This window comes from Martes martes (assembly GCF_963455335.1).
Source record: "Martes martes genome assembly, chromosome: 8".
Taxonomy (NCBI): domain Eukaryota; kingdom Metazoa; phylum Chordata; class Mammalia; order Carnivora; family Mustelidae; genus Martes; species Martes martes.
In genome coordinates this window covers 104423637-104449115 of record NC_137895.1, presented here as the reverse complement: position 1 = coordinate 104449115, position 25479 = coordinate 104423637, and the positions used below count along the sequence as shown (strand labels likewise).

Below are 25479 nucleotides of genomic sequence, written 5' to 3'. Positions count from 1 at the left end.
AATCTCAGTAATCCTTCAGAACTGGATGAATTAATGAGTGAAGAAGCATCTGAGAAATCCATAAAATCTACTGAGGAGTGAAAATGGAACCCCTAAATAAACTACTATGAAATAAAAAAATAAATGAATTAGCAACAGCATAAATATCCAACAATAGGGGAATAAATTGGTATAGATAAAATATTATGCAGCCACTAAAAATTGTGCTTATAAAAACAAAGGAAGGGGCGCCTGGGTGGCTCAGTGGGTTAAAGCCTCTGCCTTTGGCTCAGGTCATGATCTCAGGGTCCTGGGATCAAGCCCCGCATCAGGCTCCCTGCTCAGCGGGGAGGCTGCTTCCTCCTCTCTCTCTGCCTGCCTCTCTGCCTACTTGTGATCTCTTTCTGTCAAATAAATAAATAAAATCTTAAAAAAAGAGAAGGAAAAGTTTACAATATATGACTTGGAAAAAATAATGCATTATTATTATGTAGTTTATTTTTTAATTATCCTATGATGGGAGTAAGTTACTTTCCTCATAGAAAAAAATACACTTTAAAAATCTGAGTGAGGATCCTTGTGCTTTAGATTCTGTGAACTTTGATTATGTAGACAGTAGAGGGTAGTCAAGTTGAACTTCTTTTGTATCTTTCTTGTAGGACTTAGCTTGTATGACTTTTATTTGAATTACAGATGTTTCCCAGTTGTGGACCAATTATGTATATCAGATGGAATAGTCGTTCATTATGTGGTAAAAGACTCCTTTCCATTAGTAATTAAAAACATGCAAGTAAACAACTTCAAGTTACTTTTTTAAAAAAGATTTACTTATTTTATTTTGGAAAGAGAGAGAAAGGGAGTGAGCACAAGCAAGAGGGGCAGAGGGAGAGGGAGAGAGAATTCTAGCAGACTCCATACCCAGCGCGGAGCACAACGTGGGCTTGATCTCGCTTGAGATCAGGATGGTGAGATCAGAACCTGAGCGGAAGCGAAGAGTCGGCACTTAACCGACTGTGCCGCCCAGGCGCCCCTTAAATTACTTTAATATATCATTAACCTAACAGAGATAACATCCCAAATTGGCCAGAGCATAGAGAAATAGGTTTTTAACTTGCTGGTAGCAATGTAAATTTATAAAGTTCTATTTTGGTGAAAAACAATTTAGAAGAATTATAGGTAGGGACTCAAAATAGTATAGTTTATAACTTTTGACTTGAAAATTCCACTTTGAAGAATTCATTGCTGTTCTGTAGTGACACAAAGAAGTTCTTCATTCAACAGAGGGAACAAGTCCATCTTACCAGTGGGGTAGGACACTTTAACCATAAAGATATGATGTGTATATGAATTTTGTCAATAAAAGTGACATATACATAGATAAAAATTGAAAAAAAAAACCAAAATGAGTTTTCAGAGTGATCACCGGCAAATCTGTGCATGTGTCGCATTTATAGTGCACTTAAAAAAGTCAATTTTAAAGTATGATGATTTTAAAAATTACTACAGACAAACTCAGTTTGAGGAAAAGAAAAAAGTAGATAAAGGTACTGACAAGAATTAGAAATTGATTGTGATGTGAGAGTTTGTAGTATATTGGGATTTTTTTCTGTAAAGTTTTTTTTTTTTTAAAGATTTTATTTATTTGACAGAGAGAGAGAGATCACAAGTAGGCAGAGAGGCAGGCAGAGAGAGAGGGGGAAGCAGGCTCCCCGCCGAGCAGAGAGCCCGATGTGGGGCTCGATCCCAGGACCCCGGGATCATGACCTGAGCCGAAGGCAGAGGCTTAACCCATTGAGCCACCCAGGGTCCCCTGTAAAGTGTTTTTTTTTTTTTTTTTTAATACTTTAAGAGATCACCTATAGGGGCGCCTATAGGTCATGATCCCAGGGTCCTGGGATTGAGCCCCACGTCGGGCTCTCTGCTCAGCAGGGAGCCTGCTTCCTCCTCTCTCTGCCTGCCTCTATGCCTACTTGTGATTTCTGTCTGTCAAATAAATAAATAGTCTTAAAAAAATTTTAAAAAAACAGAGATCACCTATAAATATGTATGTGTGTATTTGTATTATGTGTGTGTGTGTGTGCTAAATCACATTGAATCATAAAGTTCTTACTCTTTCCCAGTTTTTGAATGTCACTGCTCTAATGGGGGATAGGAAACTGACATAAACATACTATCAGGATATTCAGGGTAAGTATGTTTAAAAATGTTCAGAGCACTGTTGGAGTAGAACAGAGGAAATTATTATGGAGAAATTGAGGACTTTTTCATAGAAAAAGTTAGAATTGAATTTAGGGGTGTGTGGTTTTGTTTTAGGTTTTGTTTTTTTAGATTTCCAGGGGCTGTTTATTCAATGTTAGGTCATTTATTCCCATAGAGAGGATTCTTTTTGCAATGACTTTTTTTTTTTTTTTTAGACACAGTGGGAGGGTTTTTTTTGGTTGTTGTTGTTGTTTTTTTTTTTTTTTAATTTATTTATTTGACAGAGAGAGAGATCACAAGTAGGCAGTCAGGCAGAGAGTTGGGGGAGAAGGAGGCTCCCTGCTGAGCAGAGAGCCCGATGCGGGGCTCCATCCCAGGACCCTGAGATTATGACCTGAGCTGAAGGTAGCGGCTTAATACACTGAGCCACCCAGGCGCCCCTACAATGACATTTTTAAAGAGATGTTTCATTTATCACAGATTTACTGTGAAGCTGTACCAAGATATTTATTTATTTATTTAATCAATATGTATGTTTTATTTAAAGAGCATTATTCCATAGCACTTTTATAGACTTTGGAACACAGCCAAAGTGAGAGCTCAGTGTAATAAGTAATGCTCACCACAAGTCAAGGAGGGAAGCATGGACAAGGCCCTCTTACTAAGGCAGGGATATACTTAAAACTTTTTTTATCCAGAAAACGGTTCCTCTCTCTTCATGTTTTAAAAAACAGTTTTCCTCCCTGTTCTTCAGTTTGGATAATTTCTACTGATATATCATGTTTTTCCTTTTTCTTTGGAAAAAACAAATTTCTTTAGAATCATTTTTTAAATATATTTTTAAGAGATTTTATTTGTGTATTTGACAGAGAGAGAGAGAGAGAGAGAGTACAAGCAGTGGGAAAGGGAGAAACAGGCTTCTGACTGAGCAGGGAGCTCAATGTGGGTCTTGATCCCATGACCCCAGCATCATGACCTGAGCCAAAGGCAGATGCCTAACCGACTGAGCCACTCAGGCACCCCAGAATAATTTTTTATTGTGTTCTGAACATTATGCACAGCACATTATAAAGACTCTGGATTCTGTTATTTTTCCATGAAGACTTCATTCTTTTCAGTTGGTTTGTTTAAAGGTAGATCACTTATTTGATCTCTTTAACTGCGAACTGGGCTGGAAGGCAGCCCTGAGATCTCAGTTTGGTTCTTAGTCTTACCAGGATCGGTTGGAGTCGGCCGCATGCATGCTTTGTTTGGGGTCAACTAGATATTAGGGCTAAATTTAGTGTGCCTGCCAAAGATAAAGATTTGGGGTTCTCAGTCATGGTGATAGATAGTTGACATAGGCTAGGCCTGTAGATCAGCATGTAATCCCAACTGCAATAATGGTCAACGGAAGAGGACGGAAAGTAATGGGGTCTAAGTATCGTGATGGCTGGGACTAATTCCTTGTTCATTTCTGTATCCTTAGTGCCTACCTCAGTGCCTGGTATGTAGGGCATGCTTAAGAGTTGCTGACTGAATTTAGTGAAAGGAACAGTTAGGTAAGAGTAGAACCATGGGGATTTCAAGAAAACAAGAGAGGAGAAAATTTCAGTAAGGAACTGGTGGTTATTTTTGTTAAATGCTTCAAGCAAGTCAAGCAGGAATGAAAGGTGAAAACAAGCTATTATTTTTGGCAACTGGAGGAAGAGTTTCAGGAGAATGAGGGAATAGAGCCAGACTGCAATGAGTCGAGAAGTGAATTATAGTTGAAATAGTGACAGGGAGTGTTGATTATCCTGAAGTTATTTGATGATGATGGGAAGTGGAGATAGATTCATAGCTTTATAGATAGATAAGGTCTGGGAAGGCAGATTTTTTTTTTAAACATTTTATTTATTTATTTGACAGACAGAGATCACAGTAGGCAGGGGTGGGGGGAAGCAGGATCCCCGCTGAACAGAGAAGCCGATGTGGGGCTCGATCCCAGGACCCTGAGATCATGACCTGAGCCGAAGGCAGAGGCTTTAACCCACTGAGCCACCCAGGTGCCCCAGGTCTGGGAAGGCAGCTTTTTAAAGATTAAGTGTGAGCCAAAGAAAGAAGCTACTAGAGATGGAGAAGCTGGAGGCGGAGGAGTAGTATTCGTTGTAATTCTAGGGAAGTGGGCCAGAATCAGTTCGCAGGTATCAGAGTTTACTTTATGAGGAGGAACGTCGTCTTCTGTGAGGAAGAGAGAGGGAGCACGTGTATTTTTATGAGTATGGTTGGAGAGGAAAATGAGAAAGACCTCTGTGTGGCCCTTGGGCCCTCTTGAGAGAGGAGTAACAGAGTAGCTAAAACCTAATTCATATGATATGTTTTATTCTCCAACTTACATGCTTTTAAAAAAAAATTAAAGTTTATTTATTTAAGTAATCTCTACAACCCAATATGGGGCTTGAACTCATGACCTTAAGATCAAGAGTCACATGCTCTTCCAACTGGGAAGATGGGGCCCCCGCAGGGGCCCATCCAACTTGCATGCTTGTTTATTGTGCATATTTTTGAGGCAAGCCTGATCTTAGATCTTTATTTCCAAATATTTATAAAAGGCCTGAAGTATGTGTGTGGGAACACATTGCAGTTAGATTTAACATTGAATATGTAGGAGATTTTTCATCCATTATAGTTTTTAAAAGCTTAATATATATAGTTTGTGTTGGTGTAACATTATGTTGACACTCATTGCTGTAGTCAGAACTGAACTGAATTATTGTTTAACTCACTTTGTAGGTGGATTTAAAAAACAGCTTTATTGAGGTGTAATTGACATACAGCAAACCTCACATTTAAACTGTACATGTATGGGGCGCCTGGGTGGCTCAGTGGGTTAAAGCCTCTGCGTTTGGCTCAGGTCATGATCCCAGGGTCCTGGGATGGAGCCCCCATCGGGCTCTCTGCTCGGCAGGGAGCCTGCCCCCCCCCGCCCCCCGCCTGCCTCTCTGCCTACTTGTGATCTCTGTCTGTCAGATAAACAAATAAAATCTTAAACTGTGCATGTGGATGAGTTTTGACATATGTATACCTCTGTGAAACCATCACTACAGTCAAGATAACGAACCCCCAAAGTTTCCTTATGCCCCTTTATAATCCGTCCGTCCTTCTCACTCTCAGATACCCCCTGCTTTTTGTCACTGTTGATCAGTTTGTGTCTTCTAGAATTTTATGTAAGTGTCATCCTACAGTGTGTTCTCTTTCTTGTCCTTAGCAGAATGGTGTTGGTACTCATCCATTTTTGTCATGTGTATCAGTAGTTTTTTCCTGTTTAGGGCCAGATAGTATCTCTCATAAAATTTATCTGTTCATCCAATGATGGACATTTGGGTCACTTTCACATTTTGGCTAATACAAATTAAACTGCTAAAAAAAATAAAAAATAAAGCTGCTTTGAACATCCATAGATACATTTTTTCTTTTCTTTCTTTTTTTTTTTCTGTGTGTGTGTGTGTGTGTGTGTGTGGACATATGCCTTCATGTCTCAGGTGAATTTCGGAGTGGAGTGCTTGGATCAAATAGTGGGTATATGTTTGACAGGTTTTCCAAAGTAGCTGAAAGAGGTTGCACATTTTGCATGCACCTGCTGGTTGATCAGCCACGTGAGTTCAAGTTGCTCTACATCCTCACCAACACTGGTGGTCAGTCTTTAATTTCTAGCCTTTCCAGTGGTTATGTATTGACATTTCATTGTGGTTTTAATATGCATTTTCGTAATGACTCATCATACTGAGCGGCTTTCCTTGTACTTATTGACCATTCGTATCTCTTCTTTGATGAAATCGATGTTGAAACCTTTTGTCCCATTTTTAATTGGGTCATCTTCTTAGTAAACTGATAAGACTACTTTTGACTTTAAATATAAATCCTGTGTTAGATACATATTTTGCAAATGTTTTCTCCTCGTTTGAGGCTGGCCCTTTAAATTTTGTAAAAGTATCTTTTGCAGAACAAAAGCCACAGAAGAAAAGAAAATATTTTTTATTGAGGTATGATTGATATATAACATTATATTTGTTTCAGGTGTACAGCATAATGATTCAATATGTGTGTGTATTGTGAAATGGTCACCACAGTAAGTCTAGTTAATGTTCATAACCATATAGTTATAAAATTTGTATTTTCTTGTGACAAATACTTCAAAGATCTCTCTTAGCAACTTTCCAATATGCAGTGTTATTAATAACCACACATTACATTTCCATGACTTATTTATTTTATAACCTTTTGAGCCCCTTCATCCATTTTGGCTAGCCCCCACCTGTTCTCTGTATCTATGAGCTTGGCTTTTTATTTTGTTTGTTTGTTTTAGATTCCACAGATAAGTGAGATAATATAGTATTTGTCTTTTCTCTGATACTTAGTATAATGCTCTCAAGGTTCACCCATGTTGTCACAAATTGCAAGATTTCATTCTTTTTATGGCCGAATAATATTCCACATTATATCTTTATCCGTTCATCCATTAGTGGACACTTAGGTTACTTCCATGTTTGGCTGTTGTAAATAATGCTGCAGTGACCATAGGGTGCATGTTTTCTTCAGATAAATACCCAGGAATAGAATTACTGGATCATATAGAAACTCTATTTTAATTTTTTTGAAAGATTTTTATTTATTTGTTTGAGAGCGCGCGCGCGAGAGAGAGAGTAAGTTGGGGGGGGGAGAGGGAAAAGCAGACTCCCCTCTGAGCAGCAAGCCTGACATGGGGCTCGATCCCAGGGACCCTGGGATCATGACCTGAGCCAAAGGCAGACGCTTAACGACTGAGCCACCAGGCTCTATTTTTCATTTTTTGAGGAACCTCCATACCGTTTTCCACAATGGCTTCACCAGTTTACATTCTCACCTGCAATGCACAAAGGTTCCCTTTTGTCCACATCCTCAACAACACTTCTTATTTCATCTTTTTTTTTTTTTTTTAAGATTTTATTTATTTGAGAAAGAGAGAGAGAGAGTGAGCACGCGCGTGCACTAGTTGGGGAGGAGAAGCAGGCTCCCCACTGAGCAGGGAGCCTGACATGAGGCTCCATCCCAGGACCCTGGGGTCAGGACCTGAGCTGAAGGCAGACGCTTAACCAGCTGAGCCACCCAGATGCCCCTCTTGTCTTTTTGATACTAGCTGTTCTGACAGGTGTGAGGCAATATCTCACTGTGGTGTTGATTTGCATTTTCCTCATGATCAGTGATATTGAGCACTTTTTCATGTACCTGTTAGCCATCTGTCTGTCTTTGGAAAAATGTCTGTTCAGATTTCTGCCTGTTTTCAAATCAGATTCTTGGGGGGGGGGATTTGCATACGAGTGCTTTTTATATTTTGGATTTCAACCTCTTATCAGCTATATGATTTGTAAGTTTTTCCTCCCATTCAATAGGGAGGAACGTTCTTTTTATTCTGTTTTGTTGTTGTTGTTTTTTTAAGATTTTATTTATTTATTTGACAGAGATCACAAGTAGGCAGAGAGAGAGAGAGGAAGGGAAGCAGGCTCCCTGCTGAGCAGAGAGCCCGATGCGGGGCTTGATCCCAGGACCCTGGGATCACGACCCGAACCAAAGGCAGAGGCCTTAACCCACTGAGCCACCCAGGCGCCCCCTTTTTATTCTGTTTATTGTTTCCTGTGCTGTGCGGAAACTTGTTGCTTTGATGTAGTCTCACTAAACGTTTATTTTTATGGAGTCCAGTTTGTTGATTTTATTGATTTTTAGTATGTATATTTAAGTAAAAGACATAATCAAACCTACAGTTTTTCTTCCAGAAGTGGGAGTCAAATCTTTGATTCAGTATGAATAATGACTAGATTTAAGAATTAAAAAATGACATTGCTTTACGTAATTACTTGTCTTCAGTTACTCAACCTTTTCCCCTTCATCTTTACTGTAATATCACCTTTTAAATAATTCATTATCACACATAATACATGTATTTCTGATTGAGTTGGACCAGCATTTCATAAATTGTTTTTATTGTAACTTTATACAGGCAGCTAATGACTGAAGATTTACAGTTAGGAATTCCTCGAACTAAAATAAATGAATTGCCTTCCAAGTTGTCCCCTTTATCAATCCACATTGGCATTTATTGCATTTATTTAAATAAAATAGAGTAAGCCTTTCCTTCTCTCTTCTTAACTAATTCCTGAGACTAAAAAGTATCACTTGTGATGTTATGAAGCCATAATATAATCAGTAAAGGAAGTGCTCACTCAAGTTACTATGAAAAAAGCCATGAGCTGCTCACAGCCTTCAGTTATGCAAGTCTTAGCAGGCTGCATTCCTGGCAGGGATGGTGTTTACTCCCTCCAGTACCACAGAAGGAGGCTGTTTCGCTTCCTGTATCACTGGCCAAATTGCAGCTAAGTGCTGATTACAGCATCCTTATTATCTGGCCCCATGTAGGAGGCAGCAAGAAGCCTCCCCTGACTGGATAGCAGCAATGGATTTTTGTGTTAGAAAAATTTATTCCTTTTTTTTTTTTTTGCATGCTGAGAGAAATTGACAAGAATGTTAAAAATGTAGAGTAATCATAGACTCTAGTAGGTCATTGATACGTTATTAAATGCTTCAAACTTGGGGCACCCTGCAGGGCTCAGTTGGTTAAGCATCTGCCTTCCGCTCGGGTCATGATCCCAGAGTCCTGGGATGGAGCCCTGCATTGGGCTTCTTGGTCAGCAGGGAGCCTGCTTCTCCCTCTGCCTGCTGTTCCCCCTGCCTGTGCGCTCGCTCGCTCGCTCTCTCTCTCTCTGTGTCAGATAAATAAACAAAATCTTCAAAACAAAATGCTTCAAACTATTTGGCAACATGGTTTGTTGTGTACAGCTCTAGACTAAATTCGGTGAATAATGTGTTAAAGTAAGCTCTAAGTGTCTTAGACATTTGTCTTGGGCAAATTTCATTATTGTTCCATATCATCTCCTTAGAAATTCCACACATACTGTGTGTGCAAATTAGGCACTAGATTAAAAGGCATGTGGATTTTTAAGTGTCCTCTGAAATGCTCATTACACAAAATGTCTGATTCCTTGTTTTTTTTCCCTCTAATTTCTTATTTTGAAAAAAGTTTAATATGCTGAAATCTAGAAAGAAAAGTAAATTGATAACCTATGCCCTTCACCTAGAGTCACTGCTTACTAACATTTTTTAGTATCTCACTTTAAACAATCTTTTAAATTAGATGTACAAAGAAGTTGTAAAAATGTAAGAGAATTCCTTAACCAAGTTTCCCCTAATGTTAATATCTTACATAATCATAGTAAGTTACCAAAACCAGGACGTTAATACTGATTCAGTACCATTAACTAATCCACAGGTCTTTTGGGGGTTTTGCCAGTTTTCCCACTAATGTCTATTTATAGTTTGGGATCCAAATCCAGAATCCTGTAGTCTACTTAGTCGTCACATCTCTTTAGTATTCTCCAACCTTCTCCAACCTGTGTTGTGTCTCAGTCTTTCTTTGTCTTTCCTGATCCTGAGGCTTTTTAAAAAATCAAATTATAGGGGCGCCTGGGTGGCTCAGTGGGTTAAGCCTCTGCCTTCGGCTCGGGTCATGATCTCAGGGTCCTGGGATCGAGCCCCGCATCGGGCTCTCTGCTCGGCGGGGAGCCTGCTTCCCCCTCTCTCTCTGCCTGCCTCTCTGCCTACTTGTGACCTCTCTCTGCCAAATAAATAAAATCCTTTTAAAAAAAAAATCAAATTATAGTTGACACACAATGTTCCGTTAGTTTCAGGCGTACAATATAGTGATTCAACAACCCTGTGCTCTGCTCACCACCAGCATAGCTCCCGTCTGTCGCCATACAAGGCTGTTACAGTACCATTGACTCCATTCCCTATGCTGGACCTTTCATCCCTGTGATTTACTCATCCCCTAACTGCAGTCTGTAACTCCCACTCCCCCGTCCCTTTTGATCTTCACCCTTTTTGAAGAGTACTGGCCCTTTATTTTGTTGGTGGATTTCTCAGATTGGGTTCCTCTGCTCTTTGCTCATGATTAAATTGAGGTTGTACATTTTTGGCAAGAACTACCAACATGATTCTGTGCCTTTCTTGCCATATCCTATCAGGAGGAACATTGACATTGTTCTGTCTTCTTACTGGTGATGTTAATCTTAATCCCTCAGTTAAGGTCCTGTCTTCCAGGTTTCTCCACTGTGAAGTTTCTAAGGTTTCCCATTGGAATCAGTAATTATCTTATGGGCAGATACTTTGAGACTATGCAGATACCCTGTTTCTCATCATGTTTTCACCCACTAATTTTAGCAGCCATTGATGATTCTTGCCTGTAGTAATTATTACTTTGGTGTTTGGCTTTGGTGACTTTCTATTCCATCATTCCTTTTATCTTTTTTAATTGGATTTTTTTTTCTGTAAGGAAGAGCTGTACCTTCTTCTTGGTTTATTTATTCATTCATTCATTCATTTATTTATCTGTATCATTATAGACTCATGGATACTCAGAGATGTGTGGCTCCCCTATCCATACTACCCAGTTCCTGTTCCCTCATTATTTCTACCTCATTCGCACTCCTACAAGACCACAATACTATTATCACGTGTGGGACACTTCACGTGAATATACTGATAATCCTGGTCTGATGTGCCATTCATAGTCAGATATCCCCAGTGCACCCGCAGTAGTCTTCACTGTATGTTTTGATCCGTAATTCAAAGATTCTGTATTATATTTTCTTGCCAGAAATCTCTTAAATCTCCTCCACTCTAACGTAGAGCTGTTTTTATTGTCTCTCTTGGTAAGGATGCTTTTGAAGAATCGTGAGAGTTGTCTTGCAGAATTTTCCTCCACTTAGTTTGTTTCCTCTTGAATAGATTTAGAACAAACATTGTTGGCAGGAATGTTGCATATATCATATTGTATGTATTCTTTTCAGTACATCACATCAGGCAATACCATATGTCAGTGTGTCCCCTCATAGTTGTTGTATCCCTTCATTTGGTTAAGGTGATACCTGCCAGATTTCCTCATTGTAATGTTACCTTTTTCTCTTTGTAATTAATATAATCTGTGGGGAAGATACTTGAGATTGTGTTGACTACCCTGCTTCGCTCAGTGGTAATAGAATCCATCAATGTTTCTTGCAAGAGTCAATTATTAATATGGTGGTTATAAAGTCATGATAGTCTACTTCTATTATTCATTCTGTATTTATTAGTTGGCATTATTCTGTAACAAAGATCTTTGTTATACCATTTATTTATTTAGAATTAGTATAGACTCATGGACTTTTTTTTTATAATAACAGCTTTATTGAAATGTAATTCATATATCATATAATACACCCTTTTAAAATAGACACACTTGGGTGCCTGGGCGGCTCAGTGGGTTAAGCCTCTGCTTTCGACTCAGGTCATAATATCAGAGTCCTGGGATCAAGTCCCGCATCGGGCTCTCTGCTCAGCAGGGAGCCTGCTTCCTCCTCTCTCTCTCTGCCTGCCTCTCTGCCTACTTGTGATCTCTGTCAAATAAATAAATAAAATCTTAAAAAAAATAGATACACCTCACTGGTTATTAATATATTTACTAAAGTGTGCAGCCATTACCATAGTTAACTTTAGGACATTTTCATCACTTTAAAAAGACATTCCATGCCCTTTAGCTATCATCCCCCAACTTTCATCCCCCCAAGACTGTAAGCAATCACTAATCTACATTCTGCCTTTATAAATTTGCCTGATGTGGACATTTCAAAAAACCAAATCATATAGGGTCACCTGGATGGCTCTGTTGGCTAAGTGTCTGCCTTCAGCTCAGGTCATGATCCCAGGACGCATTTCCCTCCCTCTGCCCGCCCCCTCCTTGCTCATTCTCTCTCTCTCTCTCTGTCAAATAAATAAAATCTTGGAAAAAAAAATGGAATCATACAATATGTGTGGTCTTTTGTTGACTGGCTTCTGCCATGTAGCATAATGTTTTCCAGGTTCTCCCATGTTTCAGTAGCTACTCCTTTTTTTTTTTTTTAAGATTTTATTTATTTATTTGACAGGTAGAGATCATAAGTAGGCAGAGAGGCAGGCAGAGAGAGAGAGAGAGAGAGAGAGAGGAGGGGGAAGCAGGCTCCCTGCCTAGCAGAGAGCCCGATGCGGGGCTCGATCCCAGGTTCCTGAGATCATGACCTGAGCCGAAGGCAGAGGCTTTAACCCACTGAGCCACCCAGGCGCCCCTAGCTACTCCTTTTTATGGCTGAATAATACCCCATTGTATAGATAAACCAGATTTTGTTTACCTGTTCATTAGTTGATGGACACTTGAGATGTTTCTACTTTTGGGCTCTTGTGAATAATGCTGCTGTAAAAATTTGCATGCAAACAACAGTGTAAATGTACTTAATACCACTGAACTTAAAAATGGTTAAAATGTAACATTTTAGGGGCACCTGGGTGGCTCAGTGGTTAAGCGACTGCCTTCAGCACAGGTCATGATCCCAGAGTCCTGGGATCGAGTCCTGCATCGGGCTCCCAACTCCACAGGGAGTCTGCTTCTCCCTCTCACCTTCTCCTTGCTCACTCTCTCTCTCACTGTCTCTCTCTCAAATAAATAAATAAAATCTTTTTTAAAAAATGTAACATTTTGGGAACCTGGGTGGCTCAGTGGGTTAAAGCCTCTGCCTTTAATATTCATTAAAGATGTTTGTTTCCTTGTTAGCAGGGATTGTATCTCAAGATGGTAGGATCGTGAAGAGACTTTCATTTTCTTTATAAATTTTTTCAAAATATACAAAATGAGTATGCATTGTTTTTATAATCAATGAAGAAAAACACTAGCAAGAGAAAAAATCATACAAAAAGGGTTTGGCACGAACTATCTTCTTAACACATGTATTATCTCAAAAATCCTTTCAATTAAAGAAATAATAGGGTGAATAAGGTAAAGAACATTCACAGATACAAACATCCTGTTATAAAATAAGGCACGAGGATAAAAAGTATAGCATAGGGAAATAGCCAGTAATATTGTAATAATGTTTTATGGTGATGGATACGGTGACTATCCTTACTGTGGTGAGCCTTGCATTATATATGTTAAATATATATTATGCTACATGATATTATATATATGATGCTCCTATACATAATGGAGACTAGTAGTTCAAGAGAATGATATTCTTTGGGCATAATTATGTGCCACACTCGAATGTTGGATCTGTTTTTCTAGCATGTATGTTTAGGATTTTCCCTGTGTCAAGTAAGTGGGAAATTTTCCATGAGAAAAATGGGAGGAAACATAGTAATTCCATTTCTTTTACTCTGTAGGGATTCTTTCTGTTTTGTGTTGATTTACTAACCAGGCTTGCTTAGGCTGGCTATTCAACAACTTTGTTTGAAAGAAAGGAGAGAGTACTAAAGGAGGAAATGCAAATTTAGTAAGATCATTTTCCAGGTTAGACTAGAAATTCTAGTTTAGATTAATATAAATATATAAAATATATTATTTCTGCTAAATTATAATTGAAAGCTAGAGCTCAAAGAAAGTATAGCTTTGAAGTATAGTAGGTATCTACATGTTACAATGATGTAGCATCTTTTTAGTGCCTCTCTTATTCGGGTCAAAACAAAACCTGTTTATTTAAATTGTCTGTTCAGCTTGCCCAGGCTTGATGAAAGGAATTAAGTGGTGTCAAGACAGGCATTGAAGATACACCTGGTTTCCTCACTATTAGAGGCCTCAAGAGAAATGTTTGAGGACTTCAGTTGTGTGTCAGAATTTACGTGATTGAGGTTTTTAACATTGTGTGTGTGTGTGTGTGTGTGTGTGTGTGTGTGTGTGTGTGTGTGTATGTGTGTATGGGCTAAAGTGGTGGGATAGGATGATTTCTTTTCCATGCCAGGGGATTTTGCAATTGTGATGTCGTATTGAGAGCAGAGTGAGGTAGAGGAAAAACAAGATTCATAGCAGTAACTGTTGAAAATACTAGTATATAACAGTGCATTTTTATTCTACCTTACCCATTCCTGTATATTCACATTTTTTCCTATACATATGTATATTCATAATTTTTTGTCTTGGTCATTTTCTTTAAAAAGAAAAAGGTTATTTTATTTTATATTTATTTTAGGAAGAGAGTACGGGGGTCGGGGCAAGGGGAGAGGGAGAGAGAATCTGCAGGAAGATTCCCCGCTGAGTGCAGAGCCCCGATGCAGGCTAACAGGTTCTCACGACCCATGAGATCGTGACCTGAGCCCAAACCAAGAGTCAGATGTTCAAGCAACTGAGTCACCCAGGCGCCCCCTCTTAGTTGTTTTATGTAGAATTTTTTCAAATTTATACTGATGTCCACTGAATACTAATAATATTCTAGCACTGTATTCATAAAGCTAGGATTTTAAAATATGTGAATGAAGATTAAAAACACTAAGGAAAACAGGAACATATCTAGGAGAAAGGTTAGGAGCCCACAGCGTCAAGGCATGGTTATATCATATCTGTCATTTTTATCTGTTTATTTCCCGCCCCCCTTTTTTTTAAGTAGGTTACACACCCAGAGCAGAGCCCAGTATAGGGCTCAAACTCATGACCCTGAGATCAAGACCTGAGCTGAGAGGTGCCTGGGTGGCTCAGATGGTTAAGTGTCTGCCTTTGGCTCAGGTCATGATCTCCAGGTCCTGGGATTGAGCCCCGCATTGGGCTCCTGGCTCAGCAAGGAGTCTGCCTGTCCCTCTGCCTCGTCGCCCCATTCATGCTCTCTCTATCAAATGAATAAATAAAATCTTAAAAAGAAAAAAAAAAGACCAAGCCGAGCTCAAGAGTCTAATGCTTAACCAATTGAGCTACCCAGGTACCCCTGTTTGTCCATCTTATGAACTGGGAAAAGGAGATGATTTATTTTGAATACCCAGCTTTTTTTTAAAGCATATAGTTTATAAGGAAATTAATAGAGGGGAACTGTCAGAGAACCAGAATGTCATCTTTATTTTTGTCTAAGGGGTTATTAAATCTGCTTACAGGTTAGTAAGTAACCTGTAAGCAGATTTCCAAGGAGGAGCCTTGGAGATAGTATGTATCTAAGTTGCTACGCATTGTTAATTGCACCTTCTAAAATATGCGAAGGGAGTGGTAAGCCATTAAGCCATGGATAGATGCTTTGGTATTTTTTACCTCAAATGCAGGAAAAGCCATGCTTCCTTTTGTAGCTACAGAATCTGTCTTCTTAAAAAGGACCTTGTATTTATAGTTTTTCTTACAGTAAGGTCCCAGTAAAAATTTGTAATACAAATCATAGTTATTACAAATAATAATAATTTAGAAACATTTCTGCCTTGTTTCATACTTTATTCTTCCCAAGAATGCTGAGTCACAAAATAAAATCTTAAATTAGAAAATTTTCGAAAAATAGAACTAGCTTCTGAGAGAGTTTTTGAAAAGTTCAAAAGGATCTGGAGACAGTAATTTGATTCTATTTTTGTCATCGTTGTTTTCTTCTGTCAAACAAATCTGTCTCCTGGTGGTGTTAAATCTTGTCTGTTCATCCATACTTAGATGAACATGGCATCATGTTTTATTAATGGAAAACTTGAAAAGTAAATTAAATGACTTTCCTAGATCTTAAGGGAATCAGTGAGCTATAGTAAGATACTGTACATAGTTGTTGGGGTAGGGGAGAGTTTTACCCTGTCCATCTTGGTTCTTCCGGCTGGTCTCATAATTAAATTGACATAAGACAGATTAACAGGAGAAAAAAAATTTAATTTTGTAGGTATGGAGGTCTTGTAGATATGGGCCTAAGAAATAACCAAAGAGGGTGGTTTATGTACCTTTTAGAAATAGAAACAATAAATTTGTGAAGAACTGACAAGACAAAGAAACTTAGTCTTGGGTACTAATGAGTGAGTGTACACTGACTTCTAGGCTTCGAATTCTCTATCTCTGGTGATAAGGATGTTTCTTTACCTCCTGGTGCAGGGAGGGCACCTGTCACATGGGAAATTTATTTCCTGCTTTCGAGGGGACAGAGAGGAGGGTCAGAATGTGCTTGCACTGGTTGTTTCTCAAGTAAACTTTCTTTCAGAATTATCAGTGTTCCACTTTGACAAACCCGGGAGCAGCCTGCCCTGAGCCCCATTGTAGTTCTCATTCTCTCTTTCCTAGAACTAGCTGCAAGAAAGAAGACAAATATATTTCAATTTTAGGTGGATTTTAAACTCTGGAAAGAGACCTGGATTATGGTCTCTTTCTGCTGTTTAACCTTATGCATGGCCCTCCAAGTTTGTTTCTCCAGCTTCAAAGTGTGAAAAATAATAGTACCCAATTCAGAGGGTTGTTTTGAGGAATTAATAAAATAATGCGTGTAAGATACTTCACTGTGTCTGGCCTGTAGTAAGTACTCAACATATGGTTTAAAAAAAATCCCTGCATGCATGGGGGTCTGTGTCCTACATCCTTTTATTTATTTATTTATTTATTTATTTATTTATTTATTTATTTATTTTTGGTTGTTTTTAAAGATTTATTTAACTATTTGGGAGGGGGAAGGGATAGGGAGAGGTGGGGAGAGAATCTTGAGTAGGCCTCATGGCCAGTGTGGAGCCCATGTGGGGCTTGATCTCACCCACCTGAGATCAGGACTGAGCCGAAATCGGGAGTCAGACACTTAACTGACTGAGCCATCCACGTGCCACACTACATCTGTATTTTTTTTTTTTTAACTCTTTGGGTACTTCAATCTCCTGAGGTCCTCTGTGGAGTAAGTGTGGCATTAAGGATGGCAAGGCCTCCTGCAGTCAGTGTGGGTAACATCTAGACATGGATGCTGCCCCTAACGTAACATCAGTTGGTTCTAAACAGCCCAAAGGAGTAGATAGATGAAAAAGATGAAATTGACATCATTTTAACAGGATTTTCTCTTTACATGCTTCTTTTATTTATTTATTTATTTATTTTTAAACAGTGCCTTTGAAGATGAGACCATGAAGCTTCGACAGCTTAAACTAGATAATCAGGTGAGTAAATCAGGAGTCTTCCTCCTGTTTTGAAACAAGTGGCCGGCTGTACTGACTGTGATACTGATAGTCTGGACTCTGAAGTCTTGGCAGGGTCCTGGAATGGAGGCAGGCAAGGAAAAGGCTTTGATGTTACTAAGCAGTGTCTGGAGGTTGTATTTGCTAAATCAAGGCCTTGGGCTCTGGCAAGACCAAAGTACTTCTAGGAGCACAGCCATAAAACTGGCCTTGGATTTCTAATCACTGAAAATTCCTTGGCATCTTTCCTAAGAATTAGAAGAATGTTAACATTGTATTTTATGTAGTAATGGCCCTGCTGCCTTGCATACCTCTCTGCACTGTGATTTCAGTTAAGTACAAGATTTTTTTTTTATTATTCTAAAATACAGATCTGAACATGCTACTGGGCTGCTTAGAGACCTCAAGTGCTTACAGCACAATTTTCTTCACAATACTGGTCCCAATTTTCAGCTACACATTAATTCTGTTTTTCAGTGATTTGGTTTATGTTTGTTTCCTCCACTAGCCTAAGCTCCGTGAAAACAGGAGCCAAGTTTGTTTATGATGACCGTTATATCAGAAGTTCCTAGCACAGGGCTGGGCACGTACTAATCCTTCCCTAAGTATTTGAATGAAGGAAGAAATAAATAACAGTCGTACATTGTTATTTTCTGTGATCGTCATTGTTGGTCAGCTTAGAACCTCTACATCTATTGCTTTCTAATTTGCAGTTTCATGTGCATGTTACCTCATTCAGGACGTTCTATAGCTCGAGTCTGTTTATGTAGGATCATCATCAAAGTGTCTAGACTCTGTAGGTGCCTAAACATACCTCTAAAATTTTGTCTTATTTATGCTAATGTTGGAATGACTAATGGGACTTGTAGTGTAGTAAGTTGCTTTAAAGGTGGGAGAGAGGTCTGTGCCTGGCAGGCAGAGAGGTACAGGGACACTCTCTGTAGGGCGAGGCCCTGGTAGTTTGGAATGCCATGCCTGCCCTGGGAAGGCTTTGGCGCTCGTGCTCATGTGTGGCTGCCCCCGCGTGGCACCTTCGAAGCCTTTCATGATGATGGTGCTAATGTGGGGATTGTCACTGCATTCCACTGCCACTGAAGTCACCAGCTGGTGGGGTCCAGCCTCCTCACCTGCACCTGGAAGGGGAGCGTTGCATGCAGGTCTCCCCTGTATGCAAGTGTGTGCCACCAGAGGACACCTCTGGCTTCTAGGTGGCTGTGATGGCCTCCATCGTCCTGTTTAGGTCCCTGGCCTGCCTCTTGTGTCTGTGAAGAGGAGCAGCCACTTAGGTGTGGCTCCAGCCACCTAGCTTGGTTGGCTGAAAGGTCTAAGTAACAATACCAGTGGCCATGGCCAGTCCGGAGCCCTCTGGAGCCGCCCGGCTGGGTATATGACAATCACAGCTTCTCCCCCTCACCCACCTCTCTGCGAGGGTCCCAGAGGAGTGGCCACTGTGGACAGGGACTTGTGGGCCCAGCCCTCTGGGCCCCAGCCGCCCCGGGCTCTGCATGTGTCCAGGTGACATATACAGGTCAGGGCTTGCCTGTCCACGAGCCCCTGCAGAAATGCACGCACAGTCACGTGTGCAAAGCGTACCCTCCACGCCAGGAGGACCAGGAGCCCCCACCAGCCTGGCACCTCCATGTTGGCGTGTGATGAAATCCACTTCCAGGCTTAGGGATCCCCAGGGTGCTTGGGCTCCAAAGGCTGGAGACCCTGGCGTGGGTGACCTGTCCCAGGGGAGCCTAGCCATAGTGCTTTTATAGATAGACTTCCTTGAAACCATTGCTGAGGGTAACATAGCAGCCATAGCCTCCCTTCTCCTGGCCTCCTTTAAAGAGACTGAGGGAGGGGTGCTTGGGTACCTCAGTTGGTTGAGCATCCAACTCTTGATTTCAGTTCAGGTCATGATCTCAGGGTTGAGATCGAGCCCTGCATCAGGCTCCACACTCAGCAGGGAGTCTGCTTGAGATTCTCTGTCTCCCCCTCTCCTTCTGCCTTTTCCCCTACTGTACTCTCTCTCTAAAATTAAATAAAATCTTTATAAAGAGACTGAGGGACATTTTAAGCCAATCTAGTTTTTCGTAGCCTTACAGGAAAATGGCAACAAACTTCTCAGCAATTACATGTGGCTGTCTCACCGTTATCCATGGGATGGGCTGCCTGTAAGCAGAGAACCATCTAGTATTCTTGCACACATTCTTTATAAAGTTGTCAGATGGAGGGTGTGAAATAAACAATCCTTCCTTTCCTTTTTTTTTTTTTTAAGATTTTATTTATTTATTTGACAGACAGAGATCACAAGTAGGCAGAGAGGCAGGCAGGGGGTGGGGGGAAGCAGGCTCCCCGCCGAGCAGAGAGCCTGATGCAGGGCTCAGTCCCAGGATCCTGAGATCATGACCTGAGCCGAAGGCAGAAGCTTAACCCACTGAGCCACCCAGATGCCCAATTTTTATTCTTTTTAATGAGAGTGCTACGTGCAATATGTTTATGGTATATGTGTTGGGATTTTGTAGGCCTTTATATGGCACAGATTTTTAAAATTTATGCTTTTTTTTATGGGCAATAAAAGCATATGGTAAGGATTCCAATAATTCTCAAAAGATATTTCATGAAAAGCCTCTCTTCCTCTGCTTGGCTTAGTTCTTTACTGGAGACTGTCACTAACTACCCCCCCTCCCCCCCCCCGGTAAGGTTTTATTTATTTATTTGTCAGAGAGAGAGCGAGAGAGAGAGCGAGTGAGCTAGAGAGAGAGAGAGAGCACAAGCAGGGGGAATGGTAGGCAGAGGGAGAAGCAGGCTCCCCACTGAGCATGGAGCCCAAAGTGGGACTCGATCCCAGAATTCTGAGATCATGACCTGAGCCAAAAGGAGATGCTTAACCAACTGAGCAACCCAGGTGCTGCAGACTTTTTTTTTTTTTTTTGAGGGAAGGAGTTTAGGGCAGTGGAAGAGGGAGAGAGAGAATCTTAAGCAGGCTCCACTCTGATGCCCAGTGCAGAGCCCGATGTGGGGCTCGATCCCATGACCCTGAGATCATGACCTGTGCGGAAATCAGGAGCCAGACACTTAACTGACTGAGCCACCCAGGTGCACCCAGAGACTGTTACTAACTTCTAATGTACTCTTGCAGAGACAGTTAATGAATATACAATATAAAATTTTAAATTAAAAAAAAATCTGGGGACCTGCTGTGTAAATGTATTAAATAGCCTGTGAGAATACTGTGAGGGTCTGAAGCACCTTCTCTGGCCTTAAAAGGAGGTTGCTCAGCAGGGGGTAAGGGAATTTCCACACACGCAAGCTGAGCATTCAAATGGCCTGGGACAAAGGCAGCACTACAGGATGAACGAAAGGTTGGGCTGGGAACTGGAAGATTGGTTCCCGTTCTGACTCTGCCATTAATTAGCTGGGTGATTTTAGGTAAGATTCTTAAACTCTGTGGGTCCCACTATTTCATCTGTAAAGTGAGGTCAGATAATAGAAAGTGAGGATCTGAGAGTATGGAAATTAGACCTGAGATGAGGTACACCGAGGAAGGCTAGGTTGCTGCTCAGTCTGGGCCTCAGAGGCTGGTAGGATCTTGGTGAAAGTCTGTCCCTCAGTCCAGGGCATGCCACCCTACCCAAGACCATGCACTCCCATATCCATGACTGGCTTAATCTAGCAGTGATTGTCAGGCGAGGTGGGAGAGGCTGGGGAACGTTATTCTCCCCACCTCTGCCTGAAGTATACAATAGATTAACCTCTTAGTCATGGGTCCATAACTTAGGAATCCTGTTTTGGGAATGTCCCCAGGTTGAGAGTCATTGGTCATGAACTTTGTAGGCTGAGAAGTGGTTTGCTAAAAGCAGCCAAAGTTCATAAGTCTCACGAGGATTGGTTCATACTAACCAATATCATAAGTGATGAATCTAAACCCGGGGATTAATTTAGTAATTTCTAATGAACTATATACCAGAATAGCTGATCACCACAATCCTATCAGATAAGTGTGTGGGAAGTTTACAATTAGAAAAGAGGCGTGATGAGTTTGAAATCAGAGTGAGTGCAGTTTGTAAAATGATATTTATGGTAAATATCATTGTGTGATCATATAATTAATTCATTGCTACTAAAGGGATACACCTGGCAACAAATGAGATAGGTGACTGTCTGGTTAGGCCACTCCCTGCCTTGGGTGGCCCTAGACACACAAGGTAACTCTTGCTCTAAGTTTTATCTTACCTTATTTCCACACAGACATTTTCCTTCTCTTAAATCACTCATTGTCCAGGTTTCAGTAGTACTGAGTAGGTTAGTTTCTTTCATATCTATCTTTTTTCCTCTGATACTATAATCTTAGGATTTAATATTTTAAAAATCCTAGATTTAGAGATAATTTACATAGGACTATTTTTGTCCTGTGTTTTTGTTCTAGGTTTTTGAACAGCTTTATTGAGATCTAATTCACTGACTGTAAATATATACCCAGTTAAAGTGCACAAATGATTTTTAGACTTCATATCAAATGGAACCATATACCACATGGTCGTTTGTGTCCAGTTTCTTGACTTAGGAAGAGGTTCGTCCATGTTGTTGCCTCTGTCAGTACTTCCGGTCTTCTTATTGTTGAGTAACATTCCCAGTCATGGCTACACCACATATTGTTTATCCATTCATCAGTTGACTGACATTGGGGTTGTTTTTACTCCTTGGCTATTGCTGGTAGTGCTGCTCTGAGCATTCATGTACAAGCTTCTCTGCGGACATGCTTTCGTTTCTCTTGGCTGATATATCTAAGTATAGGTACCCCAAAGCCTACCTAATATACCTAGGGTAATAGGAATGGAGTTCCTGGGTCGTCTGGTAACACGTTAAGGAGCTGCCAGACTGTTTTCCAGTGTCCTTGAACCATTGTACACATTCCCACCAGCCATGTCCTTGGCCTTGTTTCTATACATCATTGTCAACACTTATTATTATTGTCTGTCTTTGACTGTAGCTATTTTAGTGGGTACAAAGTGGTATCTGACTGTGGTCTTGATTTGCATTTCCCTGATGACTAATGATATGGAGCCTTAAAATGTACTTAGTGGTTCTTTGTATGTTCTCTTTGGAGGCATGGAGAAATGGAGAAAACCCATTTTTAGATTGGGTTATTGTCTTTTCATCGTTAAACTGTAAGAGTTCTTTATATAGTCTAGACCCAGGCTCCTTATCAGAAATATTATTTGTAGGGGCGCCTGGGTGGCTCAGTCATTAAGTGTCTGCCTTCAGCCTGGGTCATGATCCCAGGGTCCTGGGATAAAGCCCGGCATCGGGTTCTTTGCTCTGCAGGAAGCCTGCTTCTCCCTTTCCCACTCCCCTGCTTGTGTTCCTTCTCTCGCTGTCTCTCTCTGTGTCAAATAAAAAAAAATATATATATATATATATATATATATATATATGTTATTTGTAAATATTTTGATGGTACCATTTTCAGCATAGAGTTTTAATTTATTTTTTCTTTTTGTCTCTTGCACTTTCGGTGTCATATCTAAGAAACCATAGCTTCCCAATGTTATAGAGACTTGCTTCTGTGTCATCTAAGAGTCTTCTGACTCTTCTAAGAGTCTTCCACTTCCTATGAGTTCTTTCGAGTTAACTTTTATATGTGGTGTGAGGTTCCAACTTCAGTCTTCTGTGTGTGGCTATCCAGTTGTCCCCGCACTATTTATTTAGAAGATTCTCTCACTGGGTATATTTTGCTTTTATTTTTACTAGCTTCGTTAGGGTACTCATTTTTTCGGGGCACGTGGACACCTTAGCTGGCTACAGGTTGTGAAGATTTTTAGACTCCTCCAGTGATGGACCCTAGACACAGATGCCCATTAGGTGGAGAACGTTTGTGCCATCTGGTGGACAATGGATTAAAATACAACATACTCCTTTGGGGTCAGGTTGCCCATCTATTTGTACCTATCATTCTAAGAGAGGTGGTCATTGGTGTGTTGAATTGATATTTTAAAAAGCGTGATTTAAAAATTTTAGCCTTGTCTTCTTATGATCTCACTTTGTGTGCCAGAAAGATTCGGTGTTTTTAGCCAAACTCTTAGATTGCTGGCAGCCACTCTGATCTTGCTGGTTCTACCTTGTGGTCAGCCAGGTCTATCCCACGAGCATCAGACTGTAACCTGCCCATCAGCTCTAGAAAATTGAGAATCAGTGATGTCAGGCTCTTATGAATTTGAGGCTTGCCTGCGCTTTATTATTTTATAAAACGAAGCTCTTTGTTGGAATCCCAGCCCCCCCCCATCTAATCTCCTTTATTTCCTCACTTATTTTGGAATTAGCATTCAGTATTTTGCTCCCAGGGAATGATAATAGGATTTACCACCACATTCTGGAGAAGATGGATTCTTTGAGTTATTGTTCAGTTTCCGAGGGAATTGGGAAATTTAAAGGCTTATGTGCCACTTAAAAACAGCCCTGAAAGCAACATATTTCGATTGCATTTATCAAACAGTCACCTGCGGCTCTCTTCCTGACAGCCCGTCCTTCCTTTAATGTTGTTTATGCAGCCTCACTGACGGCTTTTTTAGGGAAGGTAAAATGTGAATGAAAGCGAATTGACATGGTTGCAATTGGTTAGCTCAATTAACACCTCCCTCCTCCCTCATTCAAACTATGTGAGGATGATTAAAATGCTGAATCAGGGGACACGTTTCGCCTAGATGGCAATTTGGTAGTTATTTTATGATTTTTTTTTCTTGTTTACAAACTTGGACAACAGCAGGATATATTTAGTGCTGTAATGCAGTCCTGTAGCCCTGGGCTTCACAGCTCAGATCTATGGTTGGTTGGTTGTTGTTTTCCCTCAAGTTGTTGATCTAAATGAGTTTGATCGGTATTGACGCTGATAGAGAAAGGCTTTGCCAGATACAGTCACAGGATCACTGTGACTGAGAGTCTAGTCTGCCCTTTGCAGGTCTAAAAACTTGATTTTGTCAGTGAACCTAAGTGTAACCAGGTCCTAGCACAAACTCACGCTAGTCAAATTCACAATGATCAGTTATGAAACCGGACACTAATTTATTAATTTACAATGAGAACTCCAGCTTTTCCAGGATACATCCATCTCTGCTGGTCATGGTTCCCTGTTCCCGGAAATAGGATACCTAAGAAGTTAATTGACAATTAGAAGGCTGATTAGTAAGCAGGGAATCTGAGGAAATGAAATTAGTAGTCCTGAGGAATATTTTATCAAGGCCACGAAGAAGTCTTATATAGTTTCCTGTCCACAAAGAGAATAAGCTCTCCCAGTAAATAGAATTGTCTTCTAGAGTCAGCATTTATGTTTTTGGACAGGTTGGATAAACTCTGCCAAATTCTTGTTCTTTGGCTTCCCTTTTCTGGACCAATACCCCTTCCCTCCCCTCCCCTCCCCTTCCCTCCCCTCCCCTCTCCTCTTTTTTCTTCTCTTTCTTTCCCTTTCTTTCTTTCTTAGATGGAGGGAGGGAGTATGAGTGGGGAGAGGGGCAGAAGGAGAGAGAATCTTAAGTAGACCCCCCCCCCCCCGGCTGAACGTGAAGCCTGACTCTGGGCTCCATCTCATGACCCTGAGATCATGACCTGAGCTGAAATCAAGAGGTTGGCACTTGACTGCGGCATCCAGGCGACCCAGATGTCCCCCTGTCCACAGAACATTGTTCTTTATATACGTTAACAAAATGGGTTAGCTGTGGCCTGTGTTTTTGCTTCTTCAGTTGTTGCCGGTTATGAGACTATCTGAGGCTAGGTAACTGGCCACATCGACCAGATGTGGTTCTCATGTCTCTGTGTTTCATATTTCCCATCTCTTCAGCGTTATCCCCTGTGCAAAACTTCACAGTTGCAAGAAGAACCGTATCAGCAAGCTCTGCGGGGAGAAGCTCATTGTAACCAAATATGTATTTTGTGTTCCTGTTATGTTAAGGTCCATCTATTCATATTAATTCATGAGTTTCAAAATAATCTCAGAAACTTCAATTACTGGGGCACCTGGTGGCTGGCTTAGGCTCTGGTCATGATCCAAGGGTCCTGGGATCAAGCCCCACATCGGGCACCCCACTCTGCGGAGAAGCCTGCTTCTTCCTCTCCCACTCTCCCCACTTGTGTTCCCTCTCTCGCTGTGTCTCTGTCAAATAAATAAAATCTTAAAAAAAAAAACTTCAATTATTCCTTCCCAGATTGCTCTAACCTTTATTCTTTCTTTCCCTTCCTTCCTTCCTTTCTTTCTCCCTCCCTTCCTCCCTCCCTCTCTCCCTTTCTTTCTTTTTTAGATTTTATTTATTTATTTGACAGAGAGACAGACAGCAAGAC

The 25479-nt window shown here is 40.6% G+C and overlaps 1 protein-coding gene across 1 annotated transcript in view; it reads left to right on the top strand.

The window, feature by feature from the left end:
- Positions 1-25479, top strand: part of TULP3 (TUB like protein 3) — a 68620-nt gene that overhangs the window by 19974 nt on the left and 23167 nt on the right. Inside the window, exon 2 of the mRNA XM_080812068.1 lies at positions 17091-17142. Within this exon, the coding sequence (XP_080668194.1) occupies positions 17091-17142 (52 nt within the window). The remainder of the gene's footprint in view (positions 1-17090; positions 17143-25479) is intronic.